General features: G+C 49.8%; 1 protein-coding gene across 10 annotated transcripts in view; it reads right to left on the reverse strand.

Moving 5' to 3' along the window:
- The window catches only part of ERI3 (ERI1 exoribonuclease family member 3), a 126,850-nt gene that overhangs the window by 70,245 nt on the left and 34,177 nt on the right, over window positions 1-22,428 (reverse strand). For all 10 annotated transcript variants that reach the window (XM_019807069.2, XM_011233713.3, XM_002926313.4 and 7 more), the window contains 2 exons: window positions 16,444-16,503; window positions 12,061-12,152 (listed from right to left, as the gene is read on the reverse strand). In XM_019807069.2, coding sequence (XP_019662628.1) covers window positions 12,061-12,152; window positions 16,444-16,503 — 152 coding nt within the window. The remainder of the gene's footprint in view (window positions 1-12,060; window positions 12,153-16,443; window positions 16,504-22,428) is intronic.

Raw genomic sequence — 22,428 nt, forward strand, 5'->3', positions numbered from 1 at the left:
CTGTGCTCAATGGGGTTCTAGGATTCTAGAAGGGACATGAAGCTACCCTGTAGACTGGGAGAATAGGAGGAAGAATGGCAGGGCCTTGCCCCAGCTTCAACCAGAGCGGCTCAACTTTTATATACCTTGTAATATTGGGATTTCTTTAATATTTGGTTTTTTTAAAAAGTTTCCTGCTAAGATATACTACCCATTCAGTCTCTCTACTGTGCACCTCTGCGTTCTCACGGCATTTGGTCGGTGTCTTCTCTGTATCTTCATCCTCTGCCTCACTCAGCCTGTAGTTAGTTACACGCAAGTTGCTTCCTGTCCCAATCACCTGTGCTCCTGACAGTCCCCAGCACAGGACTTCCCGGCCACAGCAACTCTCAGAGGGGGCTGACTTTGGGCTACGGCTGGAATACTGGCACTTCCAGCATACGCAGTGGTCAGCACCTTCAGGGGTAGTTTCCAAAAGACTTCTTGAAAGAGAAGAGCTGCAGTGGAGGATGACTGACATTCACAAAGAAGGTCCTGGTGAAGACACGTGGCATATGCCACTCCTAAATCACCAAGTGGGACACACCCGCTACCATCATCAATCACCCAAATTGACCTCTGGGGGAACCAAAGAGACTTCACAAATGGCCAATCTTTGGGCAAAATGCAGACATTCCAACTGGACATATCACTCATTATAAGTTTCCAAACCCTGAAGGTGGGACCATCCATGGAAACACAAGATGATGCTCATCAGCTGAGTACTCGAGGGTCTGTCGCCTTGCAGAAGAGTCACTAGTCCCACAATTCCGCTTATAGCCCCGGAAATGGGTGAAGCCCCTTGGCCCCATAAACCAAGCCCACTGCCTGGCCTCCTTCTCCAGCCGGCTCTGGGGAAGGGGCAGGAGGGAGGCAGGGGTCTGTGCTCCTCCTAGCTAAAGCCACTTGTTAATAAGCCCTAGATTCCCTTATCCCCGGGGAAAGGAAGGTAGCAATGAGCCCTCTCCCTCGCGCCCCCCCCCACCACCACCACATGCCTCCCAGCAGGGCCAGGGAAGAGAGCCATTAGTGTGTGCCTCAGCAGACAATGGGGAGGAGAAGTCTCCAGAGCAAAGGACAACTGCAGCAATTAGAATGCAGGGAGGTTCAGAAGCTATTTAACTGGGTGACCCCTGAGGTCGCTGCATCTGACTCCCATCCCTGGATAAATATTGTATGAGAGGGGAGGGGGAGAGCAAGGGAGCCCTCAGAGTGCTGCTCCTCCTTCCACTCTGCTCCCCACCCTACACGGCTGCCTCCAGCCACACACACCAGGAACATTATTTACAGCCCTGACAGTCAGAGCAATCACTCTGCTAACCAAGAGGGAATGGACAAAGTCGACTTACCAAAAATTGACTATGGCAATTGAAGAAGAAACCAGGGCTGTGGGGGAAGGGAGCTGAGCCAACAGTGAGGTGCAAGGCTTCCCCCACATTCTGGGTCCAGCTGGAGCAAATATTTCCATCACCCCAAGGCCACTGGCAGGTTAAGCTGAACCCAACTGGCAGAGTAAATTAGAAATGGCACATTCCTCCACCTTTTGGGGGCTTCAAAATTGAAAAACTCCTGGATCTCATCACTACCCAGATGTTCCTTAGCAAAGATGGGAGTCCTAGCTACCTGCCCAGAGGAAGTGGGACTAGCCAGGTGTCACTCACCCGGCTGGTTCCTCAGCTGACCTCTAGGAAAAGGCCACAAGCAGGAGAGTCAGCCATAGCAGAAAGCGGTCAGGCTGGGGGAAGAAGAGAGCGTCTGAGTGCGGGCTGCGCCTCGGCCCCCACATGTGCCACTCCTCCAGTCCTGCTCTAATGCACCCTGACATGCCTCTGAAGACAGAGAGCTGTTTGCAGTCAGCACCGTGATTTGTTAGTAATTATTTCCATGGTGTCACATTGCTGTCACTCTGTTAACAAAGAGACAGGCTGCCTCGGGCTGCCTGCAAGAAAGAATCGCAGAGAAAAAGGCCTGTCAGGCTCCCGGGATTCTCTGGGCTGGCTGGCTTTCTTCCCCAAACCAACATCCTTGCAGGCTTTGGAAGAAACAGTTTTACAGAACTATCAAGTCTGAGTATGTCACCCTTTAGCCAGGGACACCAAAAATTTATCCCACCCACTCACAGCCATCTTTCCCAAGTCCTACTGAGCTAAGCCCCCAAAGTCCACAGATCATTCGGGCACAGGCCACTACACCAGCTATAGCCTCGAGCTCCCCAGCCTTCACCTTCCAAGACCCCTGCTTCCTGACTCCTCTTCCTCACTGGGGTGTTTGCAGCCTCTCATGTGCTCTTAGGAGCCCAATATAGGAAACCTATTTCAGACCAAACTGAAGTGGCTGCCCCACTGGCACGGATGGTGGTTGAAGCGAATATGATGACAGGGCACCTTCCCTCCTTGAATCTGCCAACCACAGTTCAGGACCAAAGCCGCTCCGGTGTCGATGCCCCTGTAGTCTCCAGACGCCCATCACCTGTGAGGAGATCCCCACAGACTGCCCCGTCGTTCCCAGAGCCTGGATCGGTCTGGTACGGTGGTTTGCTTTAGCACAGAGTAATGTCTCCATTACCCTGGCTGGGAATTAGAGGACAGATTGGCAAGCACTGACAAAACAGAGGTCACTCACCTTACAGGCATGGAAAGTTGGAGATTAATTCTCTCCTCTTACAGAGGGAATCAGACTCCTGGACGGTGGAAGGGAAGCACCAATACTGAGAAACCCTTTCACTGCCAAGCAGCAGCAGCAGGAGAGGGAGACAAAAGCCCACAGGCCCTACAGAAGCCTTGTCAAGGGGGCAAGGGCCATTGCCACCCAGCTCCCACAGAAGCCCACAGGATAGAGGAGCCTGGGCAAAACCAAGATTCTTCTGGCACGAGGGTACAAAGGACAGAGGGCAGTGCTGGCTGCATGCACTGGAATGTAAACTCCATGAAGGCAGAACGTTTTAGAAGTTTTATCTCTGCTCACTGCTATATCCTCAATACCTAGAATAGTGTGGGTATTCAATCAACATCTGCTGAAAGAATAACTAAATGGGTCAGTATGGCTCAAAGGCCACTTCCACAGGCCTGGGGCCAGCCTCTCCCTATCACAGGGGTTCAGAGAAGAGGGAAGCCAGTGCAGATTCCAGAAGACACAGGGAGGCCACATATCCAAAGGACTGGAGTTAGGTTTTAAAGGATGAGGGAGATTTGGACAAGCTGATAGGTCTCGGGAGATTCTCATGTCAGATGGAACATTCACACACTCATTCGACAACCATGTACAGAAGGGCTAAAGAAGGTATGTAGAAGCAGTCCAACAAAAGGAGAAGAGATAAAGTACAGTATAGAAATACAACGGAACATTATACGGCAATGAAAAGGCTACTAATATATACAACGACCATAGAGGACTCTCTCATACGTTATGTTGAGCAAAGGAAGTCAGACATAAAAGAGTACATTTTCTATGATTCTACTTATTGGAAGTCAAGAACAGGCAAAACGAACCAAAAGTAACAGAAGTCAGAACAGTAGATGCCTGACAGGCGGAGCGCATTACTGACTGAGAAGGGGCACAAGGGGATTTCTAGGACGACGGAAAAGGCTGACTATCTTGATCTGGGGGGTGGCCGCACAGGTGCATACTTGCATGAAAACATACGGAGCTGTGCATTTCACCTTTGTATGCTTTATGTACCCTACTGTGCCTACTTCAGACCTCGATTTCTAAAAACATTAGGAAAAAAAAAAGTCTCAAGAGTCACTCAGAGTTTTTTTTAAAAAAACACAAAAATATCTCACCCAAAGTAAAACATTTTCCAGGAACAACAGTGTCTCCTTCTCCTTGGGAGTTCAGGGGACAAGCCCTCCAGCCTTCACTCTCTAGCTGCCAGAGGACAGAGGAGCCCAAACAAATGGCCAACGCCTGGGAAGGTCCAGAAATATTCAAAACACAAAGGAGTGTAGCCCGAGTCCCATGCCTAGGAGGTAGTAAGAGCCTCTATTCCGCACCAGGTGAGCTGTGGGAAGCAGAGATGGAACATATGGTCAAGCCATGGCCCCAGCTGGTTCTGAAGCTCTCCGAAGCAGCCTGTCAGATACTGCCACAAAGCACAGAAACAGACTTCCCGAGACCATCTCAAAGAGCCACAGGGCCAATTTGTCTTCCTGACAAGCCAGGCAGACACTGGCTGAGCTACCCCAACTCTGGGCTATGCAAAGGTCTCGATGCCTACAGCCCCTGCTGCCAGCAAGAAGGAGGTGATAAGACCCTCATGGATGGTCAAGGGGAGTATAACTCTGGGGGCCAGTACTTGGGCAGCAATACTTGCCTCAGGACCAATGAAACAGTAGAGAGCCATCCAGTCAGAGGCTCTGTCGCAGGCTAAAGCATGAGGCTCCCACCCCCACACACATCTCAAAGCCTGACCAGTTACCACACAAATGTCTTTTATCTTTTATCAGGATTTTAACCAAGCAAAACTGCCATTCCAGGGGTTCCAAAAAATCACTAGAGTGCTTCAGACCCTCTGACACCTTCCTTTTTTTTTTTTTTAATTTTATTTATTTATTCGACAGAGATAGACAGCCAGCGAGAGAGGGAACACAAGCAGGGGGAGTGGGAGAGGAAGAAGCAGGCTCCCAGCAGAAGAGCCTGACACGGGGCTCGATCCCGTAACGCCGGGATCACGCCCTGAGCCGAAGGCAGACGCCCAACCGCTGTGCCACCCAGGCGCCCCCCTCTGATACCTTCCTAGCGGATGAGGAGATGAGGCCAACATTAGAGTCCCACCACTCAGCCTAAAAGTGCCCAGAAAGTGGATCACCAGAGGCTCTGCCTGCCAAGGAGGGGCCGAACGTAGTGATCAGACAACAGAGCTTCTTCCCAGGGCCCCTCCAGGTCCAAAGTCCTTCCAGAGCAGACCAACTGCCCCAAACTCAGGCTCCGAGGTTAAGGACACAGGCGGAGGTGCCTGCTGACCTGCAGCTCCAGGACCACATGGAGAAGAGTGGAAAGGGGGCTCAGGCAGGGACCTAGGAGTCCCCGTGGACTCCACAGAAACCTGCTCCTGCCCTAGGGCCTGCCCATAGGTAATGGAAAATCCCACCAAGCCCACACTCAGGAGCCCCTTTGCCACTAGTGCGAGGCACCAGGACATGTGCCGGAGGGAACTCTCACGTGTCTGTGAGTAGGCTGGCCCCAGAGGCCTGCAAGCTCTCGGGGGGAGGCGGGGCACCCCTCGCTCCTCAGAGCCCAAGAACTCTCGGCCCGAGGAGCTGTCAGGCTAACGAGGCTACCCCACTGCCACTCCATCTGAGCGTGGCAGGCTGCACCGCACGACTGGCTTCAGGTGGCTCTTCTTTAATTAATGGCATCCCAGGCTCTGCAGGGAGCTTCACCCTACAATGAATGGCCCTCTCTCATTAGAGGCAGGCCTGCCATGATGTATTCAGGGCGAGGGCCAGGATTCATTTCCCTGTCTGTGGGTTGGGGATGGGAGGGAGGGAAGAGGCAGCGGGGAGAGATTTATATCGAGTGACTTGGATTAGCTGCAGCTGAAACATGACCCCATCAACTCAAGCTGCCTTCTTGGGGCTAACCCGATGCACCTCTGCTGACGAGAGGGCTCTAGGGAAGCTGAAGGGAGGGCAGAAGGTCTGGTTCTTGTTCTCTCTGGGCTTAGGCTACAGCTCGAAGGCCCAGAATTCCTATGCAACCTCCAGAACCCCCTCCCAGCCGCCACACACACTCAGTGTGCACTGGGAGCCTGGCCTGACTCTGAGCCAGTCTTGTCCACTGAGAGCCTCTTCATGGTCAGGAAGCTGACACATTGGCCTCCGAGCTACAAGACTGCCCATGGCTGGCGGCTGGCTTTCCTAACTACTTTGTGTAGGAAATACCCTCCCCTCCCAACTTCAGAGAAGGAGTACACAACATAGTAATGCCCCCGTATCTGCTGTCTGGACAGGATCCAAGAACATTCTGCCACAGGGCATCTCAGATCTCAGGCTACCCAGCACTAGGGAAAAGGCAGGCATTGGTCTGACATAAAAACATGCTGTCAGCTATCACCTCACCATAGTGAGCCTCTAAGGTGGAAAGATTCTGCACAATACTACTCCTTCTCTCCACTTCCCCCTGAGGCCATCTCATAGGGATCACAAGACTGAGCAGGGGACCTGGGGTCTTCTGGGCAAAAAGATGTTCACATTTCCAGTGTACTTCTCAGAGACTTGGAAAGAAGGCTCCCCTGCATGCTGCTATTCACACAGGTGGTTTTAGGCCCAGGGGCTAGGGATGTTCAGGTTGGCAGCAACCAGCACACAGCCCCACAAATTCCCCCTGTAAATCCCACTGAATTGGACATTCAGTCTTGCTTGTGCTTGGGATAAAAATCATACATCACAGCCTCTCCTCTATCCACCCTCAGCCCTCTTAGAATGCCCAAGTCACTAAGAGAGCTGGAGAGTAGGTCCTCACCTGCCCCTGCCAGATAATCAGAAGGCTGCTCTGCAAGCTTGCCGGGTCCCTAGGAGGGCCAGGGCAGAATGCCTATCATCTGTACACACACTGACTCCATGTCATCCACGCTTCTCCCTGGCCCTCGTGGAAGAGCATTCATTTACCCTTCCTTCCCTACTCGGAAAGAGATGTAGCTCAGTTCCGCTTTGCTAAGCCCTATTTGGCAATGTGTCTAAACACATGCAAACTTAATTAGTTCAGGAGGGGAGCCCAAGCACTTGCAGTGACAGATAAAAGTATCGGGAAATGAGACAAGTCAGGACTGCCAGGGAGTTCTTACTCAAGCCCCTTCCCCCAGCAGGCTGCTAATCAGAGGTGATGCAGCTCAGAGCTGGGACCAACTGGCACACCCATGGGCAAGGGGCAAGGCTTTCATGAGCTTAGTGACATGATGAGATCCCCCACATACTTCCAAACATACTATAGGATAGAGGTATCCAAAATGATACTGGCAATGGTTTCCTTAAAACAGATCTGAGGACTCATTCATTTGTAGCTCATCAAGGAGGCTCTCGGACACCCCAAATACCCCTCACCACAACTCCTGGCCAACCATGCCCCCGTATCAAAATAAATATGAAAGTCCAGACCTCCACCAACAGCAGACTGGGTATCAGCAGCCTCGAGTGTCAGAGAACATCTGCCACACAGTGAAAACAAAGGAAAGAGGGAAGGGAATTCCCACCATATCACAGAGCCATGGGCCATGAAGGGCAGAAGCAGATGGGCAGATGACATGGTGGTTAAACACACAGGTTCTAGAGTCAGAATGTCTAGGTTCAAATCTCTGCCACAAACTGGTTGTGTGCCCTTGACAAATTACTAAACTCTCTGGACACCAGTTTCCTCATCATTTTAAAAAAAAAAAAAGTTACAAAAAGAATGTATTTCACAGGATTGTGGTAGAAATTAAGTGAGATAATGTGTAAATAGCATAGCAGGACTCCTGGTATATAATAAGTGCTCGATACACGCTGGCTATCTTTATTATTTGATGTAAATGTCTCCAGAGCAATCCCAGCCCCCGTCTTAGAAGGCACAAACCTCTCAGAGAGCCCTTTGGCCAGCTCCTAGGACCAAACTCCTCCACAGTCCAGGCCTGTAGGCCATCTCACCCAGTACTACCATGGAGGGAGGACCCAAAAACCCAGTGCTGGTAGTGAGAAAATCCAGGAGTTTCCTGGCTCTCCATCCTCTCACACTCAGGTTGGTGCAGGAAGGCCCGAGATTTCCTCTTCTGTTCCATTCTCCCTGAAGCTACCTTCCATTGATCCTCTGTAGTTCTTCCTGAGTACGGATTCCACAGGCTCACTCCATTCCTGAGCTGTCATTTATTCAACAAACATTTATTGAGCAACTACTACACACCAAATGTTGTCCAGGATTATAATGGTACCCATAATCTAGTGAGAGGGCAGACAAAATACGGTTTCATGTATAAGTAAGTACGTGTGCTCTGGAAACACACAGGAAGACACCTAGAAACTGACGTTCAGAGGAATCACAAGGCACTGGCCAGCTGAGCATCTGGCTGGGGTTGGGGGTAGGGAATGCAGAGAGTGTATTAAAAGATGAGGTTCGAGAAGTAAGCAAGGGCCTTGAGGGCTCAGTAAACAGCAAGACTTTGCCTTGAGGGCAAGAGGAAGCCTTGAAAGTGTTTTGCAGGCATGTGACATAATTTGCTATAGTTAGGAGAATGGCATGGAGGTAAAAGTGGAGTCAGAGAGACGACTTAGAAGACTTTTGTAATCCAGGAAGAATACGGTGACCTGAGGGGCGCCTGGGTGGCTCAGTCGGTTGAGCGTCGGACTCTTGGTTTCAGCTCAGGTTGTGATCTCAGGGTCGTGGGACTGAGCCTCGTATCAGGCTCCGTGCTCAGCACAGAGTCTGTTTGAGACTTTCTCCCTCTGCCCCTGCCCCCACTCGCATTCTCACTCTCTCAAATAAATAAATAAATCTTAAGGAAAAAAAAAAAGCATCTGGTGACCTCAACTAGGGCAGCCGTAGCAAGGATGGAAAGAAGGCAACGACTCTGAGAAACCTCTGGCAGGAAGAATCAACAAGATCTGGCAATTAATTGATTGTGGCTAGAGAAAAGGAATCAAGGATGATTCTCGGGTTTCTGACAGAACTACCAGACAGTGGTTCTAGTCACAACTTGAGAGCAAGGTGGAAGACTAGGTGTTGGGAGAAAGAGGACAGCTGAGCTTTAAGGGGCCTGTGGCATCCAGGTAGAGATAGAGAAGAGGTAGTTGGATGTGAAAGCCTGGAGTTCAGCTGGCAGACTGCTTTTCTCCAGCAGGATCTCTGCTGCCACGTCAAAGATGGAAACCCTCTACAGAGACATTCCCTGCCTGGGCAGGCAGAGAAGAGAGAAAACTGGAGAAAGAACACTAACTGCCATGAAGAGCTTCAAGAACCACGAGGTGAGGCAAAGGAAAGGTGGGTCATGTAGGGGAGGCGAGCTGACCAAGGGCCAAAGCCATAACAAGTGTCATTTCTTAAACAAGTTGAGAAGGAAAATTAAATCCGGGCCCACTAAATTAAAACCCACCTCAGCAGGATCTGTGACTACAGCATCAAAGCCCACCAGTATCAACTCATCTGGCTTTGACAAAAGATGGACACAAAATGATTCTGTCGGGACCGGAGCAGATTCCTTTTCTCCAGTGGGATTTCCGCAGCCACTTCAGTTCCCATTTCTCAATGCCTCACTAAGCAGGCCCTTTCCAACAAAAGTGATGGGAAGCTGGTTGGGGGTGGATGTTGGGAGAGAGGGGAAGGGCAGCAATGAGAAGGAGCCATGGCTCTGGGAAACTAGAGTGGGAAATGAAAATATTTGCTGAATTCCTTAGACTTAGTTAAATCTGAAAATGGATGTCAAAATAAGAAGTAAGCCCCATACTAACAAGTTGCGGGTGTCAATTTAACACCACCCTTGTCAGGCTCCTCAGCAGCCTTTACCAGACGCATAAAAAGGCGATGGCTCTGACGAGAGGTTCCAGGAACACCGATAAGCTGTGCACTGTCACGAAGCCCTACTTAAGTTTCCTCTCTGGTTGTTTTTATTTTGTTACACATTTAATTAAGAGCCTTCCCAGCAGTTACGCGGAGTTCTGCTTCTAAAAGGCAGCCACAAAGCTCTCCTCCCCCCAGCCCCTGCCACCTGACATCCGCGTCCTTCCTGCATATTCTTTTTCAGAGCTTCACTGGTCTTTTCAATACAAACCCAAACCAGCTACCAAAGTCTGCCCAACCCATCTCTTTTAGAAGCAACACGGTCTTCGAATTCAATTCTGTCCAGCTATGAGTTTACCAATTTGGGCTTCGGTTTCAAATTGTTTTGTTTTGTTTTTTTCCATCTATAAAAGGGAGATTCCACCTTCTACCAGGGAAGATAATTAGGACTGAATGAAATATGGAAAATGCTCATTAAAATTTGGTTTCAGGGCACCTGGGTGGTGTGGTTGCTTAAGCGTTTGACTCTTGGCTTTGGCTCAGGTCATGATTTCAGTGTCCTGGGATAGAGCCCCATCTCAGGCTCCACGTTCAGTGCTGAGTCTGCTTGAGATTCTCTCCCTCTCCCCCCTTCCCCAACCCCCTGCCCCAGCTCATGCTCTCTCTCTCTCAAATAAATAAATAAAATCTTTTAAACAAAAACTTTTTTTCTATATGTTTGGACTCAATGACCCAATCCCTCTTCTTGATTATATCAGTTCTTGTGAAGATGCAAAGCAGCCTCCTGTGTCACCAAAATGTGTCCCAGGCCCACCGGGCTGAGCTGGTACTACCGGCCAGAATGGGCCAGACCCAAAGACAACACCCTCTGAGATTCCCTCTTTGTCTCATGGAGAAACCAACTTAGGAGGCCTGGCCAGACAGTCCCCACATGGGCACACAGGGAAGTTTCTGTCTACACACATATGTACATGCTATTCCCAATTAATGAAGAAGATTCTGAAATGTGGGTGTCTGGGTTATGAACACACCAAAGAGTGAAATCCACTTGGAAGAGTGGGACTCCTGGGAGGCTGTCTGGAGAAAGCGGGCCTCTGGACTGGGCTACATGAGCCCAAGACGCTGGGTATCAGCCTGAATCGTGCCCACTCCAAACAGCTTCTCTTACACTGTGGAGCTCCACCTAAATCCCTTCTCTGCTTCAAGTACTCAGACCTGCCCAGGATGCCATAAATAAGAGCAACAGCCTTCCTCCTCCTCACTTTCTCCATGGAGCACTCCCCTGATTCATATCTGCTTCCAGGTCCAGCCTCTATAATTTCCCTGACACACGAGTGTCATCTGGGAACACAGAGATCCTCTGGAGCTCTGGGAGTCCTGTGTGCACACCTACAGGTATGCAGTCAACGCGTGTACACGACCTGAGGGATGTGGACATGAGGTGTGTGGGTGTTTATGTGATCTGGACTTGTTCCTCCTTCTGTCTCACCTAGGGAGCTGGTGTCCAGTAGCAGGCTTGACATCCACCTGAGTGCATAATTTCACCTCAACACCCAGGATCCAAAAGGCATAAAAAAGGATGTTGGTGAGAAGATAATGCCTACTTTGGTAGGATATGTCACTCCAGAGCCACTATTTCTCACCCCCCACCAATACACCACCTATGCGCAAAAGTGCGCGCACACACACACACACCCAGAATGCTCGCAGCTGCCTTCAGTCACAAAGAACACAGAGGTATCGATTCTATCAATCCTCAGCAAACAGTGCCCCCACCACCTCCACCCCGCTTTAGCTCCCTGGGGGCTGTCTGAAGCCAGGTATCCATGAGGATAGACAAGAGGCAAAAGTGTCAACCCAGCAAAGGAACCAGTTCTGTCTTCCATAACCAGGGCAGGACCTGGAGACAAAGGAGAAAAAGCAGTGGGGACAAAGGAGGGACAAGGAGACTGGGGAATCAGGTAGCTCTAGAAGCAGCCCTCTCTTATCCCACCACTGGGCCTGCAGTTGAATCTCAGGGCCTTGTACCCCAGATAAGAGGGTAGGACAGCAGAATGGTTAAGAGACAGGACCCTGGAGCCAGGTTGCCTGGGTTTGAATCCTGGCTCTGTGTGTTCTTGGGCAAGTTACTTAACCTCTCTGTGCTTTAATTACCTTATCTATAAAACAGGAATAAAAGTACCAAGGTTTATTAAATGAATTACTATTTCTAAAGCATTAAGGGTAGTAAACACTACATATTTGGTTTAAAAAAAAGAAAAAAAGGATCTTCTTTTAACTCCTTCCTTCCAGGGCAGTAACATGCAGCCCCACAACTGGAAGGGCTGTCCTGAGCAGTGCGACCTGGCAAAGGCAGGAAGGCCCCAACAACAGCAGTCCTGGTAGGGTCCTTGACTGGTCTACTCCCAGCTCCAGAGGCAGAAGGCAGGGTTCCCAGGCCTTTTCTCACTTTGGCAGCCCCAAGGATCCAGGGACTCCCTGATCCAGCTGCCCTGTAGGCTTGGACATGTAAGCCTGCGAAAGGCAAGACCTGGTCCCATAGCTTCCAAGCCCTGCCAGCAAAGTAGTCCTCATACTCACATGACTTTCAAGTCCCAGTCTCCACAGGTGACAAAAATTGACTTGACGTTTGGATCTAAGAGGCCTTCTTTCGCCATCCATTCATCGACCCTCTGAAAAGTACACAAGAACAGATGAGATTTTTCTTTTTTTTTTTCCTTCCCAAGTCTGTGAAGAGCCACACCAGTGAAACGCAGATAAGCTGCTTGTAATCAGAGCAGGGGAAAACTGTAATCTTATCTAGCCATGGCTCCGCTCTGGGCTCTCAGCCTGGGCTCAGGGCTGTGGGGGCACCAGGAGGATGATCCCTGCAGAAGATCCACAAGACCAAATGAGTGGGGGGAGGGAGTCCCTCCACTGCCCCACTGCCTGGCAACCTGCCCCAGAGGGAATAAGGACATATCCCGGTAAGTCGGTCCTCAAAAGCAGAGCCTAGCACAGACACAGGATGCCCTGGGCCATGAGAACAGGCTGGAAAGAGGCCCCAAGCAAGGACTCCAATCCACGGGTTCATTCATTCACTTATTCATTTCACCTTCCCACCAAAGGTTTATTAACCAAATTTATGAATTTGGTTATTCCCTAAATGACGGTGAAGTTAATCTTCACTGTGAGTCTAGCAGAAAAAGCTCCCTTGCTGGGCTGGAACCCCACCTTGATCCCTGCGGTGGCACTGCCTGCTTCAGCCCTGAAATCTCATAAACTGGCCCCAGACTTTAAGTTTCTCCTTTCCTGGTTGAGGATTCAAATTCAGTGGAATTTTTTGAAGGCTGAGCTCAACTCCTAGACAGGGATAAAAACTGCTCTTAAACACACTTTAAGTATTTCTTTCCCTTCATCCCTTTGATCAGTTTTATTATTTGCACTCACATTGGAAGTACAAATACTAAAATCAGTATATAATGAGAGATTTCTCATAAAGCATTCCCAAAGCACTGCCTATTTTTCAGAAGATCCCAGGCATGGGGTGAGAGTACAGCAGATGACCACCGCGCCACTCACACAGAAAGATTCGTTTTTAAAGGCTACATCGCAAAGTAGTTAGAAATGCAGGATTCAAAGTCAGACACACCTGGGTTCTAACCTTGGCTCTTCCATATCCTGGTTGTGTCACTGATGGGAAGTCATTTAAAAGTCATTTAACCTCTCTGAACTTCAGTTTCCTTCATCTATAAAATGAGGTAGGATGACTAACCTTACAGGATTGTTTTGAGAATTAAATGTAATAATGTATTAAGTGCCTACCACAAAATAGACAGTAGGCTGAGAAGGCAAGAAAGGCAGATCATCATAATACAATATAATAGATGCAGCCATGGAGAAGTGACCAGAATGCTATAGGACCAGGAGGAGGAAATGACCAGCTCTACCTTTTACAGAGAAAGGAGTCAGAAAGGAAGGCTTCACAAAGATGACAAGCGAACTAGGGGACTTGGGAGTTGGGTTTGCCTGACTGCGTGCAGCACAGCAAAGGACACCACGGGCAGAGGCACAGGCACAATCATTTTGTATTTGAGAAGCAATTATGTGCTCAATGTCTGCCTCCCCCACCAGACTATAAGCACCATGAAGGCAGGGACTTTTATTTGTCTTATTCACTGTCTAAGTCCCTAACCCAGCAGTGTCTTCTCAATAGATACCTGCTGACTGAAATATGAGTAGGGAATAGTGTGACCGATGTCCAGTGTGTTGAAAGGAGGGACAGGAAAGGACTCTGGGGGTTAGGTGGGGCAGAATGTAAAGACTCCAGCAGGTAATGGACAGCCCAATGAAATCGTGAACTAAGATTATTTCTAGCAGGTGTAGGCTGGCTTCCTGGGATATCTCAGAATCCTGGAGGCCTGGTCCACGCCAAAGCAGTCTGTGAGTAGGGCCAAGGATCCTAGGTCATTCCATGGCTACAACAGTCCTACCTCTCAGGAGGTCAGAGCCGCTCCTTGAGCCAGACCGTGCAGACCCTCTTCACAGTCTGTACACCAGAGAACACCCCTCAGCCCAAGAGTCTCCCCAACAAGCTAAATTCTGGACCTTCCACTGCTGAATGGCTTGTCTCCCCAGCCGCTATGGCCCACTTGCACAGAGGACATGCACACGCTCACGCTCATGTATCCTTTCCCAAGTCTTTACATAAAAAAAGAAGTAAGGCAAACCTAGGGCTCCCTACATCATCTAACCTTGCTCCAGCTCACTGGCCTGAAATACCCAAGGTAAGTGCCCCATCTGCTAGGGGGGCTCCCCAATGCCCCAACTCCTACAAAGTGGTCTTGGAAAAGAGAGCAAGACAGGATTGTCAGGAGCCAATGCCCAGCAGGACCTTCCCCATGAGAAGCATTTAATACTCACGGGGCCCCTGGAAGCTTAGGACCTAGGCCATTCACTCATGCATTAGATATTTAGTGAGAACCTTCTACTGTAAGCCTGTCCAGGGCAGTGATTCTACATTTGGAATAAAGCCTGTCCTTTTCCTTCCCTTCTCTGCTTAAATGGATGAAGAGTTAGAGGAATCATCAAGACAATCCCCAAGTAGCCGGGCTGGCCCTCCCAGCTACCGAAGGTCTAGCGTGAGATCTGCCTGAGCCAAATGAGTGAGGCAAACATCTAGCTGGCCATCTGCTCAGGGCCTTGGTTAGGACAAGAAGTCAGCTTTTTAGCTGTGTGACCAACTCAGGGCTAATGAGACAAAGCAGAGCCCATTCTGGTCTCCTTGCCAGAGACTCCTTCTTCAGGTTGATGTCAGGAATCTTCCCTCTTCACCCACAAAGTATGCTGAAGTAGCAGAAAGTAGCTTCGTGGATAAGGCTCAGAATCCCCAGAGCACCCTGCTCCAGGCTGGCCTGAGGTTAGCGGGAGGAAGCCTCCTGAAGATCATAGATCTCTGTCAACCAGCACCACTGAGGAAAAAAAAAAATCCCATAACCTCAATAGCTCTGGTTTGGTGCTGGCCTATAGCAGGCATCCTTCTCCTAGGATCCTGGCCAGAGACACTCCAGGGAATAGCTAGCTGCCTGCTGTCCGGACTCCCTCAGGGGGTAGACCCTGGCTGGGACATAGGAAAGGATGGGGCAGTCCCCTCTTTCCCCTTGAGTCTGGTCTTATAGGGAGCAGTCGATGCTGAGGGGCCCCCTCAATCACAGGAGTAAATCGCTCCTCAAAAAAAGAGGGTCAGTGGGGCTGGGACACACCTCAGAGCTCATCTTCTCTTCTCCCAGCCCACTGCAGGTACCCTAACATTGACCCAACCCAGAGCTTAACCAGTCACAGAACCAAGGCTTGTACACTCCCAGAGGCAGGGAGCATACCTGCCACCGGGTGAGCCTGAACCTGACTACATCCTGAGAAGCCCCAGGAAATTGAGTCTGCATTTCTCTCTCCCATGGGACAGGCCCTCTTGGCTAAATACAGAGACATCTTTCTCCCTCTCCCTGCTACCACCCAACTTCCTCTAGGCTGACTACCTCCAATGCAGGTGTGCCCTGCTATTCCCCCCATGCTCTGCTTCCTCCTGTGCTTTGATAGGGGCTGAGCTTTGGGTTTACTGGTCTTAAAGATAAATAAAACACCTAATGAGATCCACAGGCTTTTTCTCTTCTCCCTTCCCCCTAGAGAGGAGGGAGGAGGAAAGGGACCTTCTCCTTCCGTGAAAACCCCCAGGCCAGAAAGGGTGGGAGACAAGCTGAGGCCAAGCACAGCCCTTCCTTATTCCCTCAGGCTGGAGCACAAGCAGCAGCATCTTAACCTTTTCCAGCTCCCTGAGGAGAACATCCTAGAAGTGTGGTCTCTGCCAAGGGTTCTAAAGCCTTTAATTTGATTTCCCTCACATAGGCAATTGTTGTAATTATTCTGATTAGGAATCATTACCCAGTGCAGCCTCTGCACCCCTGACAGGCACAATGCATCCAGCTGCAAGCTGCAGTGGGGCAGGCGGGCCCAGCCGCACCTCCTGGAGGAGCTGGCAGCAAACAAAAGCCATCGATGGGGAATTCTGGGTGAGTTAATGAAGTGCTCACATGCCACAGGAAGCCAACAGGAAAGCTAAACAAAAACACCTTCAGTCCCCAGGGCTGGCCCTGCGGTGCCACAGCTCAGCTCCCCTCCTCCCTGACCCGCCCAGCACTGGCTGCCCGCGCTGCCCAGCCCAGGGCCAGGGGCCAGGAGGGGGTGGGGGCCCTGGCTGGAACTCGGGGCAGCGCTTGGACATCTTGCCCGTAACCCTGACGGGAACCACTGGAGATGACAGATCAATGGTTCAATACGCTCAACAGCATGTCACTGATGTGACAGCAAATGTTATTCTAATCAAGCCATAATCAGAGTCAAATTACACGGCTACATTCTCAGGAGGGGAGGGAGAGAAAGGCAGCAGGAAAGGGTCAGAGGTCAGGAAGTAAAGGTCACTCAACCTACCTCCAGCACTTGCTGCAGGCTCGGCTGACCATCCACCATGGCTTGAATAATCCCGGTGAGCTGAAAGGAAAGAGAATTAGCCAATAGGTTGAAGAGCAGGGCACAGGGTCTCAAAGCTGCACTGGATCCTTTCCTTTCTCCTTCTACCATGAAAGACTCTGGCCTGCACTGCTTTCAGCTCAGAACCTGCCAGAAGCCTTGCGAATGAAGCCCCACAACACAAGATGAACTTTCTTCAAAACATCCTGCCCTGAGAGGGGGAAACACATCTCTGTGCTGACCACAGGGTGTGTTTCATACCTATTTCAGCTTTCACTTTGAAAAGAAAAAAAAAAAAATTCATGTGTCTTGTATTTAATAGGCTCAATAAATCCCTACAAATTATAATCTAAAGAAAATTCACCTCCAAGCTTCACAGAAGTTCCTGTAGACCTTGAGGAATGCTCACACAGGACGGCCACACTTGGGTTCAAGTCCACCCCTTCTCTGGGTCTCGATGTCCAGCATTTCCCCCTCTACATCAGAGAAGAGCCAGGGGAGACCCACAGGCATCCACCCTTTACCCTGAATACCTGGGCCTTCAATACCAACTAGGCAAGCAAGAAACAGACACCTTTAACTGATGGAGAAACTCAGACGAAAAGGCCTAATAAAGGAACCCGGTCTAGAGAATTTCTGACTCACCCAGGTCAGGCCTAGGTTCAAAAACTTGTTGCTTTGCTTTGTTTTGTTTTACAGTGAAAATATCCCTTGAAAACAGACTAGGACAGACTGCCTCGGGGCTCTTAGGTAGGAAGGCCCTCTCCACAGACCTGGACCCAGCTGGAAATCACCATGCCCAACGTGCCCCTGGCTACTTCTAGAGAGAGCAGCATCGCATGCTCGCTGGACAACTTCTTCGTCTTTTTTTTAAGTGTTGGGGGGGGATTAAACTCCAATTAAACTATAATTACATTTAATGAATATCAAATACCCAACTCACAGGAACCGCTGGCTCTAAGTGGGAAGGTTATTTTCTCATAGCGACTTACATGGAATGGTAATACACACCTTTTAGGGAAGAAATTTTCATTTTAAGAACACTTGAGTTCCTCTAGGTGGGTTTCTGCAGTTCATCAAGTCATTATTAGGTGGTATTTTAAGGAAGTGTAAGGACACAGCCACTCTATTTTATATTCCAGAAACTGTTTTTATATTAATCTGTATTTTAATTGGGTAACAGCTGCTGCCTACAGACTTCCCATGGTCTAAAAGGAAAATAAATTAGAAAGATTAACTACACTGTTGTTTCGCAAGGCTTTAACCCACAGCATGCCCACCCGGCTGGCACCTCCACACCCTTTCCTTGCTTGGCAGACCAAAGAACTGCCCAGCAGAGGGAGGGCCTGAGCCAAAGGAAGAAAAGTTGGTCCACAGATGGCTAGGGGTGCGGCTGGGGGGTGAGGGGTGAGGAAGAGCTCTGGGTCAGCAGCTTTAATCTTGGAGTGCTAAGACTCCTCCTTTTATTTAGTCAACAACGATTCATGGACAGCCTATAATGTACTGGGCCCCATTCCAGGAACTAGGGATCCAGCCGTGAGGAAAAACATGAAATCCCTGCCCTCATGGAATCTGTCTTCTTCTTGGCAGCCCCCTCTATGTCCAGCCCAGCCAGCACCCAAAGCCTGTACACCTTCCAGAGCCCCGCACTGAGCAGGCAGAGTCCAGAGTAGGCTTGTTGCTAACTCCATATGCAACACGCAGATGACTGATAAGCACCCATGCACCCACCACAGCCCTTCCTGGCCCCGGCTTCTCTCCTGCTTCGTTCTTCCAGGGCCAAGCCACACCCCCAAGCTTAGAGCTGGGGCTTAGGGTCAGGACTATCCTGGAAAACTTACAGCCACTCTTACTTCTTAGAAAGCTCTGGGATCTGTGTGCCAGTCTCATGTCTAGTCTGAGTCTTCTGGGGCAAGGTTAGGTCTACCACTTCTCTTGACTCCTACACCAAGGGTCACTGAGATGAGCTGAACACTGAAGGGCTTCCAGAAAGGCTCACTCACAGAAGAAACCAATGGCAGCCTTGCCAAGAGATGGGACATAGGTCAGCATCTATGTACTCCACAAGAACTGCTCTGGGCCCCAGGAAAATCACTAACGCGGGAAGAGAAAGTCACTGCACTAAAAACGAAAACCAGGGCACTGCTCTGCACAATCTCTCACTACAGACTAGGCCCGCCTTTTCTACCCCGGTGGTAGGTGGTAGGACTCCAGGATCCTGAGGCTTTCTCATACTCCTGTCCAATGGTCAGCAATCCTAGAATCATCAGCCTGGGAGGAGCCTAGCAAGCCCAGCTCCCTCTCTCTCCAGGCTTCCTAGACCCCTTGTGGTTCAGCAAGACACAGCTTACAGCTGAGCTCCTAAAGGGCTTGAACTCAACCCCCAGAGACACAGGCGCTTGAACTATTGGTTCAGCTATAGGCATCCTTCCAGGGAGGCCTCACTCCCCTCTATGAATCCTTCCAGCGATGGACTACATCTTATCAGCTCCACCAAGGCACTAGATGAAGAATGTGAAATTAAGAAATTAGTCCCCATACCTGATACTGACAACTTATAAGACATCTCTGAGACTTACACTGGAAGCCATGAAGGAGGGAGCTAATTTAATAAAATAAATACTGGAAAGTTCTACCTTAGGCATAACTTAAATCCTTCATACTGCAGTTTAAACCCAATCCCACTTGGGTTAATATATATTTGTAAAAAGCTTTCACATCCTCACAATGAAAGGTACTAGAGCAAAGCCAAGTATTATTAAGCTGAGAACCAGGGCTCACAGGCTAAACAGAGCTCAAAGACCTTAACCACTTAAAGCTGGAGAGGTGAGAGGAAGAATTAATGTGTGCTCTGTGGCTCCTTTCACCGAGGGATTACAGATTAACTCCCGCTTCTCCAGACTCGGAAACCACAAGGCGAAGGGTTTTTGACCCTGACTGATAACATGACTGGTTACTGAGATCCCCTACCCACACAAGGGCTTTGTCCAGGAATGAGCTGGCTTCATCATAAACACTAGCAACTAGAGGAAGCAGCCCAGGACACTCAATGCCAATAGCATGTCAGCATCCAGCGCTTTCTCCTTTCACAGTTTATCTCCAACACAATCGTATTCTGACACCAAGACAGTTTGTTGATTACATAAGCACTTGTCTCTGGTGTGCAATCTGATAATCAGACCCACTCTTTCTCCTCAGACAAAGAGACCAATAAATCTCACCCTTTATAAGTACAGGTGCAAGACAAAGCCCTTTACTGGCATTTAGCAAAATTGGTATTTTTTCTAGTTTTTTTCAAGACAATGACAACGACAACAAAAAAAGACTACACATGGTCAGGGACTGTGCACCAGCCCAGCTGCTAGATGCAGAGATCTGACGGGTTGGAGCAGATTCTAGAGGTGGCAGGGAAAGGGCCTGGGAAGGAATGAAACTTATCTCATCCTATCTCTGTCAGAAACAAGTCCCCAGGCAGACTATCAACTGGAACGAAGAAAGGATCTCAAGAAGGCTACTAACATGTCCATTACACAGAGCAGTAAGAGTGTCTATATGTGGGCTACAGACCCACTCAAAGCAGAATCCCTTCTTGCTGCCCAGCACTGAGCCTGTCCCCCCCCCGCCACAAGCATGTGCTCATATGTGTACTCACATGTCATGATGTGTGCACACACACACAGAGGCCAGGGTTCTAAAGAACTTCTTGTGCACAAGAGAAAAATCCTACTAGAGGGGATGCTTAGGCACAACCCAGAGGTGCTGGGTTGTTCCTCACACTTACTAAGGGAAGATTCTCTCTGATGGTAATGATCTCTATCTCTACTCCAAAGGCAGCCACTGCCACATGGGACGAGGTCCCACAGTGATGGCCCCCATCCTGTGTCCATGCCTCTCTCTACCTTACAACTCCATCTGGTAGGGAAACAGGACAATGTTTAGATGATCTGAGGTTTTTCCAAAGAAGACTTCACTTACTCGAAAGAACGAGTTAGCAAGCCAGTTACTTCGGGGCAGGGGCAGGGCGGCAGGCAGCAAGGTGTGCTTGAATATTCTTTGACAATATTCATTCATTTAAGGAACACGTGTTAAGTGTTTACTTGGCACCAGGCCGTAATGATGGGCCAGAGATGGAGCAGACCTAGGTTCTGCCTTCAAGGAACTCATGGTCTAATGGGGAGACACATAAGTGAATACAGTATAATGCATCTGATCAGCACTTTGGGTGGTGGGACCAGCCATGGGCTCGGAGAAGGCTCCCCAGAGAAGGTGACCCGGAGCAAAGTCCTACAGGACAAGTAGGGGCGAAGGAGGAAAGTGGAAGCATCGTACAGCCAGGAGCATCAGGTGCACAGGCAGACTGTGAGGGGTGACCTGAGGTGAGGGAAGTTAGGGGACACGATGCAGGGAGATGTGAGGCTGGACCAAAAGGCCAGGACCAGGTCAGGGAGAGTTGGAGGCTCTGGAAGCCTGAGGTGAAATGGCACCCTCGGTACCACAGCTCAGTCACATTTTCACTTTCAGATATGGCTTCAGGACAAGGGTCCCAACCCCACTGTGCCTCCCGCCCTCCAAATTATGTATGTGTGTCCTGGGCTGAAACTCTCCAGAAAAGAGAAAAACAGCTCTCATCTAGTCTCACAATTCCTCCTCTCTTACCCCAATAAAGCAGCAGTAGCAGCCCTGATCTCAAAAAGATCCCTTTTGCCAGTAGTCTCAAGCACCCACTCCTGCCCAGGGCTGAGCTCCAACAGTGCTGTTCCATGCCTAAACAACTAGCAACCTTTCCCAAATTTGGGCCTGCCCGGCTGTGCCATGCAGTCTAGCTGCTGCTGGACCCCCAGGGGGCAATCGGCACACAGAGAGGAGGAAGAGAAGGACAAGAGGATACTGCATTTTCAGGCCAGTGGAGGCTCAGGTAACTGGCTGGCTTAAGGAAAATCTTCCCTTTCCACAAGGAAGGGGATTTTCGCCATTAAAATGGTGACTTTTTTCAAAAGGGGCAAAAAGAACAGATTGGCGCCCCCTGGTGGTACAGGAAATTTCCAGGGGCAAGGGGGGGGGAAAACGTCGATCTCAGAGGGAACAAGAATCTCAACATCATGAGTGGGAACAACAAAGGGGGTGAGAGACGACACACCCTGACAGATGGATGCCTGCACCAAAAGGCCTGCCTGGGTTGGGTGGGAAACACTGGGCATCAAGCCCAGGAGCAAACCCCAAAACTTCATATCTGGGCTAAGTCAGCCTCAGGGCCCATGGGGCCCTCCCACCAGTGGCAGGCAGGCCCTTTCCCCGCATTCCCCACACCAAGACAATGGTTTTGGGATCACTCAAGAACTTCCTTCCTCATGTTTCACTCATATGCAGAAAGTAGATGTCTAAACAAAGGCACAATGTCTCGAATGTATCCCAACCCCAAATTCTTAAAAAGATTCCAGAAACACTCATGTTTTCCCATTACTTGTGCTACCACACATCCTTGACCTGTGATTCCACCACAGCCCATGGCTACCACAGGGTGCATAACACAACACATCACAGGGGAAAGCATTCACAGAAGGTCCTGAGAGTAAGAACTCTTATGGGGCACCTCCTCTCTGCTACCAGCTCTCTTGAGCCTCTAGCAAGCATCAACAGCTCAGCCCGAGTTCACAATCTGTAAAATGGGCCAGTACTAACCTGCTGGCAAGGTGGCCAAGTACAACACCAGCACAGGATAAGGATAAGGACATTTCGGCCTCATATCCCACTTGGACTGCCCTTCTTTCCGCAATGATAGGGTTGTGCTTCCCACAAACTCAAACAATGCTTCACGCAGGGCCACTTTGATCAAGGACAGAAAACATCACCAGAAGCTAAGACAGCCTGAACATAACCTCTCCTTCCAAGAAGGTGAAATCTTGGGGTGCCTGGGTGGCACAGTGGTTAAGCGTATGCCTTTGACTC

Source organism: Ailuropoda melanoleuca, chromosome 2 (genome assembly GCF_002007445.2).
Source record: "Ailuropoda melanoleuca isolate Jingjing chromosome 2, ASM200744v2, whole genome shotgun sequence".
Taxonomy (NCBI): Eukaryota; Metazoa; Chordata; class Mammalia; order Carnivora; family Ursidae; genus Ailuropoda; species Ailuropoda melanoleuca.